General features: G+C 34.5%; 1 protein-coding gene and 1 long non-coding RNA gene across 2 annotated transcripts; one reads left to right on the top strand and one right to left on the bottom strand.

Annotated features, from left to right (window-relative positions):
* Positions 1-1,041: 1,041 nt before the first annotated feature.
* Positions 1,042-4,343, top strand: LOC108174237 (loganic acid O-methyltransferase-like). Its single transcript, XM_029108905.2, has 3 exons — positions 1,042-1,360; positions 2,770-3,423; positions 3,822-4,343. Exons 1-3 carry the CDS (start codon positions 1,265-1,267, stop codon positions 4,161-4,163), a joined length of 1,092 nt encoding a protein of 363 aa, XP_028964738.1. The 5' UTR covers positions 1,042-1,264; the 3' UTR covers positions 4,164-4,343.
* Positions 2,612-6,524, bottom strand: LOC139188351 (uncharacterized). The gene is made up of 2 exons (XR_011571733.1): positions 6,290-6,524; positions 2,612-3,181 (listed from the first exon to the last, which is right to left on the bottom strand). It is a non-coding gene; the product is annotated as an uncharacterized lncRNA (long non-coding RNA).
* Between the last annotated feature and the right edge of the window lie 1,271 nt (positions 6,525-7,795).

Genomic DNA, 7,795 nt, shown 5'->3' with positions numbered 1-7,795 from the left:
GCTTGTAATTTAGTTTGAGAATTAAATCATTCACAATGTCATCTCTTAAGGTTTTATAGTCGTTCCGACATTCTCGTTTATTTAATAATATTTCTATTATTTTTGCTAGTCTTGTTCGTTGCGCACTGATATTCAACTCAAGTTAGTAGTTGGGAGAGAAGATAAGTACAATGTTATGAGTAAGGAATCGAGTTGCCCATTTGTAGGTCCGCCAACTGTCTAAAATGTCAGAGCAATTGGGGTTAGAGGTATGACGTGGTGAGGGAGGGATGCTATAGTGAAGTATGGCTCATAGCAGTAAGACCCTGCACAACATAGGTCTGAATGCTACAATTCCCAATACGATAACAGTTGGGATCGACAGTTGAGATCAGATTGGGACCCAATGGGACGTAAGTGGAGAATGGTTGAACATAATGTGGAGAACCAGCGCGTGTGCATTCCGGACGGACCCTATGGGGTGACGGACCACATACTCAATTAGGACTCCAGTCATTGAGTCCGTTTAGGATGCCAATCATTGGGCATCGCGGACATCTATTCATCAACTTATGGAGAAGTAGTATTAGTAAGTTAAACAATTAGTAATTATGGAAGAGGAAAATTGGTTGGAGTCGAAACCGCACCAAATGCATACCCTATTGTAATTACCTTTGATATGTTTGATATTCTTCCTGTTAGATTTATTTCTTGGGATTTATTTCATGTTAGAATTTAATTTTATTGTAATTAGGATTTATTTTCTATTAATCGGATTTGTTTCCAATCAGTAGGATTTGTTTCCTATTAGTAGGATTTGTGTTCTATTAGTAGGATTTGTTTCCTATTATAGTAGGATTTGTTTCCTATTAGCTAGTAGCATTTGTTTCCATTAGAATTAATTTCTCTTCTTTATCTATAACCTTCGTGCACTATATATTGGCCTCCAAATAAATAAGTATATACATAAAAAATTCCTACAGGCACATAATTTTAGCAGCCCCCTACATACAAGGTCTATTACTCGTCTTGAATAGGTGAGTTGTCCACTACCATGTAATTACGTTTTGCTTTTTTGTGTTTATCATATGACACATACTACTGTGCATGCAGAGCTCTCGACGACACATTGTACGCATGCAGTTGCCACTTGGGTTGGGGATGCAAATAAAATACCAGGCACATAATCAAAAACAAGAAACTGATTTTCATTTCACTAAACGCACATATACAACTTGACAAGATTCAGAGAGAGAGAGAGAGAGAGAGAGAGAGAGAGAGAGAGATGGCAGCAACAGAGGAAAGCAGCAAAGTCTCTGAAGCTTATCCAATGAAAGGTGGATATGGACCAACCGGCTATGCTAACAACTCCGTTTACCAGGTTTCTTCAATTCCCTATGAATCTCTTTTAACTGCATTTGGCTAGACTTTGTCAAAATTAATTAATCTTCTAATTTTAGGGGACAGAAATAGTTACTTCATCTGCAGTTTGAAACTACACATATTGACATACCTTACATAGAAATAATATATATATATATATAAGTTTTTCTCATCAGTCCTCCGCTAGGGTTTCCTTCTAGTGGGTGCTCTGGTTTGATGATCCTTTCTCTGAAGCTCTGAACATTGTTCTTCTAGTGCTTACCTTTTTTTTTCCTTTCTATTTTGGGGTTGTCGGGTGGTAGCTGCTTGCCTTGTTTTTACCGCCTCATTATGGAAACCGGAAAAACAAGTAGCGTACGTGGTGTATAGTGTACTATTATTCTTCGTCTTATAATAAGAGTGAATGACATGATTGATATGTCTAATTTTTAAGGTATATTCATTAATAAAAAAGAGTGGATGACATGATTGATATATCTTAATTTCTAAGGTATATTTATTAATAAAAAATACATACATTTTAATTTGAGAAAAACAATAACGTCTTGTGGCGTGTTTGGAGTACATCGAAAAACTTTCCCTTTTACTTGTTAATTAGACCAAAGAAAGGTAAAATGCAATTGTTAAAGGCTTAGTCTTATAGGCATGTATATATCAAAGTAGCCAAACCTTAGTCAATCCATGGCAAACGTGCTTATTTATCTTAACTTCAAACATAAATGGTAAATGTGTGTGTACACACACACACACACACACACACACACACACACACATATATATATATATCATATAAAGTGGTCTGCAGACTAAAATCGGAAATAATTCATTCTTGGCTTTTTAGACAAAATGGTCTTGAGATTGGCATAACTCCTTGTTTTGATCGATGAGATGTGAAATCGATAGAAGTGGTTCCTGAATTTGTCCACCATTAATCCTTTTGGTATTTTTATCATTTTGGTTCTTATTTAACAAAGTTTTTTAGGAAATGATCAAAATGATTGATAGGGGACAAACTTAGGGATCATTTCTATTGATTTCAAATCTAGGGACCAACGTGAGGAGCTATGATAATTTTAGTGACCATTTTAGCTAAAAAGCCTTTATTCTTTGATCTCCTTGTATGCATAAAATATGTACATTGCCAAAACGAATTGAGTAATTAAGAAACACTTTAATTGGTTGGTTGTAATTAGCTATTCACTGTTATAATCATATATGTAATCTGTGAAAATTATTTAGTAATGCATAATAAACTGAACATTGCTTGGCTCTTTACGTATAAGCAATCATTCAAACCAATATTATTTTATACAAACATATCTCCTTGAAACCACACCATAAAGAAAAAGGTTTTTGGATTCCCTTCAGATTCAAATAATTGTAACACTAACGTTAATCCTTGTGCAGAGAGGAGGTGCGGATGCTTCCAAACAATTTGTAAACAAGGCAATTGCAGAGCTTGAACTGGAAACCTTGATATCTTCCAAGACCTTTAGAATTGCAGATTTGGGTTGCTCTGTTGGCCCCAATACATTTTTTTCAGTGGAAAACATAATTGAAGCTCTGCAGTTGAAATGCAAATCCCTAGGGTTGAATTCCCAAATACCCGAATTTCAGGTTTTCTTTAATGATCATGCCTCTAATGATTTTAACTTGCTCTTCAACTCCCTCCCACACAACCGGCAATACTATGCCGCTGGTGTGCCAGGTTCCTTCCATGATCGGCTATTTCCTAATAGTTCCATCCACCTTTTTCACTCTTCCTTTTCCATTCCATGGATTTCTCGGGTCCCAAAAGAGGTAGTGAATAAAAACAGTCCTGCGTGGAATAAAGGTCGAATCTTTTACTCAGAGGCCACTGATGAAGTATTAAGGGCTTATGAAGCCCAAAATGTTGAGGACATGGAGTGCTTCCTGAATGCGAGGGCACAAGAGATTGTGAATGAAGGACTCATGGTACTTATCATTCCAGGTCGCCAGGACGATACCCCTCATTCTCAATCTCTGCCGAATATGCTCTTTCAAATTTTGGGATCATGCCTCATGGAGATGGCTAGGAAGGTAAGAGATTAATTGTAAACTGATCTTAGTGTTGTATTAAACTACTATTTATAGTTCATCATCTTCCGTATGTGTAGTCATCTAAATAATGAAATCTTTGTTTCTCCAAAAACGAAATCTAACCTTTGTAAATTAAAAATTTAGAACTAAAAGAAGACTTTAATTGATTATCATGCTCTGGTACAATGTTACTTTATTACAAGATTGTTCAATGTCTAGTGGTATTCTTATCCACTGGTAGTCTAACTACTAGGGAGTTAAAGTCTCAGGTTCAGATCATGTGTGGGTGATTACGTATGATATTTAGGTTGAGTTCGATACTCATAAGTTATGGCTTACCTATTGTGTTATCATTAGATATTTATGGTTTTTTTTTTTTCCTGAATTTATGCATGCAGGGAATTGTTGATGAAGAGAAAGTAGATTCATTTAATATACCTAATTATTTCATGTCATCCAAAGAACTAGAAGCTGCTATGGAACGAAATGGACGCTTTAGCGTGGAGAGATGGGAAAATTTGCATCATTTTGCCGCGCATGACTTTGTCTATAATATTCCTCAACTACTTGCATCTCAAGTGAGAGCTACAATGGAGGGACTCATCAAGCAGCATTTTGGAGACGAAATCTTGGACGAGCTCTTTGACTTGTATGGTAAAAGACTTGCAGAGCAACAATCCGTTGTAGTGGCAGGGAAGGCAATGGTCTATCTTGTTGTGCTTAAACGCAAGGCAAATTGACTTGAACATTGTGCTGTGTTGCTATTTATTTTGAGACGATAGTTTCTTCTTTGTGTTTATGTCTGATTTACTAATAAGTACGTGTGACAAGTTTCTATATTATAGACGAGTTTTTGCTTCCTACTGTCATGTCATTCTTCATTTGTGTGTGGAAAAGCAGAAAAAAAATCAAAAGAAAAAGCGTTATGTCTTTAGCGTTGGTAGAACCGTAATATCTTGGAGGTTTACTAAGCAGACTTTAGTTGCTAAGTATTCGAACCATGCTGAGATATTCTCCTTGAGCATATTCGAAGCACTTGTGGAATGTTGTCTGACCTTGACATCCCAACAAGGATATTTGAAGATAATGTAAAGACTAAATTCCTAAAGGATGCATTAAGGGAAACCATACCAAGCATATATTCTTTTCTCTCAGTAGCAACAAGAGCATCATAATATCGAAATCAAGCGAATTCATTCCCATGAATTATATAGGGAATGGTTCTCTTCTCTGTGCGGACTTAGCTAGCTATATCGAATGCTAAGAAAGTTTGTTAGTAAATATCACAAGGAAAATGCATTCGATCCTTTTGTAATCATTCACTCATTTCGTTTGTGGTTTATAACAAAAGAAGATTAATCATAGACTGCTCAGTGATAGACTAGCACTGTGAATAATTGTTGACGGCTGCCGTTTACAAGTGTTTGTTTTGAATATCTATTCATTACAAATATTGAATTTTTATGTTATGGCCTCTGCGTCATTGTAACATATATGTCATAGTATCAAAATTGAAGTTTGTAAGGAAGCCAGGACTTTTTTTCTTCTTCTTGATAATAATATGATATTGAACTACTCATTGAACTTTATTTTTTCCTTTGGAAGTTTGCAAGTGAAGATGAAGTACTACTAAATCATATTCACCCAGGACTTAATTTTTTTTACTTAAGTTTGAGAGGTGTTTTTAGAACGATTTGATCTAAAACAATGTTTCCAATTTCCGTTCCAAAATTTTGGAATCAAATCAGATTAGATCACAATTTTTAAATTCAAAATTTTTGGCATATTCGGAAATTTCAAATTTGAAGTTCATATATTTTATAAGTTTTTGAATATCCTCTAATTTTTTATACATGCAATTTATTGTCTTTTCTTAATATTTGGTGTATGTTTATGTATAAATTTAATTAATTTGTAGTATACTAGTATATACGCTTGTGCTTTTTAATACGTAAGTGTATGTATAACATAAAAATAATGAACAAATTGGATCCAAAACTAACAATAAAATACAAAAGTATTTTATTTTGTATATGTGCAACCAAATACCAATACAAAGGGAAATTCCAAGTTTTGAATTAGAAAAACAGAACAATGTTCTGCATAACAACCTCTTCAAAATACGCACAATAAATCCAACTAACGACTCAAACACTAACGTATGCATCTTGCAATACTGATCACAGATATACTATAGTTCATTTCCATACGGACATGATATGGATGAACCCAGCTTCGATACTTTCATCATAAATCCAATGCACAAAATGAACAGGAGACAAACAAAATAAAAAATAAAAAACTGTCGTCATTGTTCATACTTGTTTTCAAGTTATTCTATCTGTACAACAACAACAACAACAACAACAACCAAATATTATCTCACTAAATGAGTCGGCTGTATGAATCCTAGAACGCCACTGCGCTCAGTTTTACATCATGTCTTCCGTTAGCTCCAAGTACTCCATATTCCATCTCTATTAAACTAAAACAGTTGAATACAGCATTCAATTGATCAATGGCACTGACTCTATTATTTATTATTTATTTTGTTCCGACTCCATGATGGTTTTCTATCATGCACTCCATATGGGACTTTCATCATACAGGTGGTGGCCATGAGAAAAAAAAATGCATTCCAGGAAACACATCACAAATTATATACTAACTTCCTCATCATAACGCCATTTTAGTAATACCCAGAAGCTAATTTGTGCGATTTCGTTATAAATTCGATGTTTTATGCGAAAATTTTAGCAAATACAGACTAGGTAACTCGTAGAAGCAAAATAGTAGCATAGCCTAGTTGTTCCTAATGTCAAATTAAGCAATTGAAAATAAAATACATCGAAGGGAAAATACACACCTAGATCCTCGGAGAAGCAGAAATGCCAAAAACGCAGAGGGGGTATATGTATATGTTTAACAAACCTTATCGATCCTCTTTTTCCCAACTTGTTGAGTCATGTGCAGGTCAGTCATGATAATTAGATGTTTGGTATCCTGTAAGAAATTTATGCTTTGTGACTCTCCAAGTTAAATCATGACAATAAGAATAATGTTAGAAAGACTCAATTTATAAATTAAATTTACGAACCTAATAATTTGATTAATAAGAAATAAGCATTTATCAAAACTTAAAACCATATCATTTAGTCTATAAAAGTTAGTTTAAAAACTTGGTCTTTTTAACATTATTCTGGGAATAATACACACTTGTATTTCTCCTAGTTTGGTTCTTGTTCTTTTTATTTTTTATTTTTTTATGTTATTAGTTTATTTTAATTTTATGTTAAATAGTATTTTAATTTATTTCACTTTATTTTATAAGGCCAAATTGGATTAATCATTCCCGTGATCATACGTTACTTGCATGATGGTCCTGTGGTAAAACAATTAAAAATTAGGATAAAAGACTGTTTATTACCCTCATGTTTCATGGTTTTCAACATTTAGTACATTAAGTTTTTTTCGTCTCAGAGTCATACCTAAAGTGTAAATTTTGGGACAGTCTCATACATCCGTTGGTCAAACTCTTAAATCTGGCGTTAATTGTGACACGGCGCCCATGTGAACAATGATTGGGTGCCATGTGTCAGCCACGTTTTTTTTTCTTTTCCTTCTTTCTTCTTCTTCTTCTTCTTCTTCTTCTTCCTCTGACTGCAACTTTTTTTTTCTTCCTCCTTCTCCTTGTTCCTTCTCCCTTCTTCCTTCTCCTTCTCCTCCTTCTTCCTTCGAATCTGGGGAAGTTTTTTTTTTTTCTTTTTTTTCTTCTTCTTTCTTCTTCTTCCTCCAAATTTGGGGAAGTTTTTTTTTTTTCTCCTTCTTTTTTCTCCTTCCTTCTTCCTTCCTCTTCTTCTTCTTCTTTCTCCGAATCTGCCCAGATTCGGCTTCTTTTTTTTTTTTTTTAAATTTCTTCTTTTTTTCTTCTTTCTTCTTCTTCTTCTTCTTCTTCTTCTTCCTCTGACTACAACTTTTTTTTTTCTTCTTTCTCCTTCCTCATTCTTCCTTCTTTTTCTCCTTCTTCCTTCTTCCTTCCCCTTCTTCTCCTTTTTCCTTCTTCCTTCTTCTTCATCTTCCTCAAAAAAAAAAAAAAAAAAAAAAAAAAAACCTTCATCTTCCCCAGATTCGGGGGAAGAGGAAGGAAGAAGGAGAAGAAGGGGAAGGAAGAAGGAAGAAGGAGGAAGGGGGAAGGAAGAAGGAGAAGAAGAAGGAAGAAGAAAAAAAAAACCGAATCTGGGCAGATTCGGAGGAAGAAGAAGGAAGAAGAAGGAAGAAGAAAAAAAAAACTGAATCTGGGCAGATTCGGAGGAAGAAGAAGGAAGAAGAAAAAAAAAACCGAATCTGGGCAGATTCGAAGGAAGAAGAAGAA

This window comes from Malus domestica, chromosome 10 (genome assembly GCF_042453785.1).
Source record: "Malus domestica chromosome 10, GDT2T_hap1".
Lineage (NCBI taxonomy): Eukaryota > Viridiplantae > Streptophyta > Magnoliopsida > Rosales > Rosaceae > Malus > Malus domestica.
Note: the sequence above shows the minus strand (reverse complement) of the source record. Positions and strands in the feature narration are given on the sequence as shown.

Bases quoted from the DNA above. Each gene is read 5' to 3' on its own strand.
- LOC108174237 (XM_029108905.2), top strand. From the start codon at position 1,265: ATGGCAGCAACAGAGGAAAGCAGCAAAGTCTCTGAAGCTTATCCAATG. The intron at 1,361-2,769 runs GTTTCTTCAATT...ATCCTTGTGCAG, and splicing joins CTAACAACTCCGTTTACCAG to AGAGGAGGTGCGGATGCTTC. The intron at 3,424-3,821 runs GTAAGAGATTAA...TTATGCATGCAG, and splicing joins TCATGGAGATGGCTAGGAAG to GGAATTGTTGATGAAGAGAA.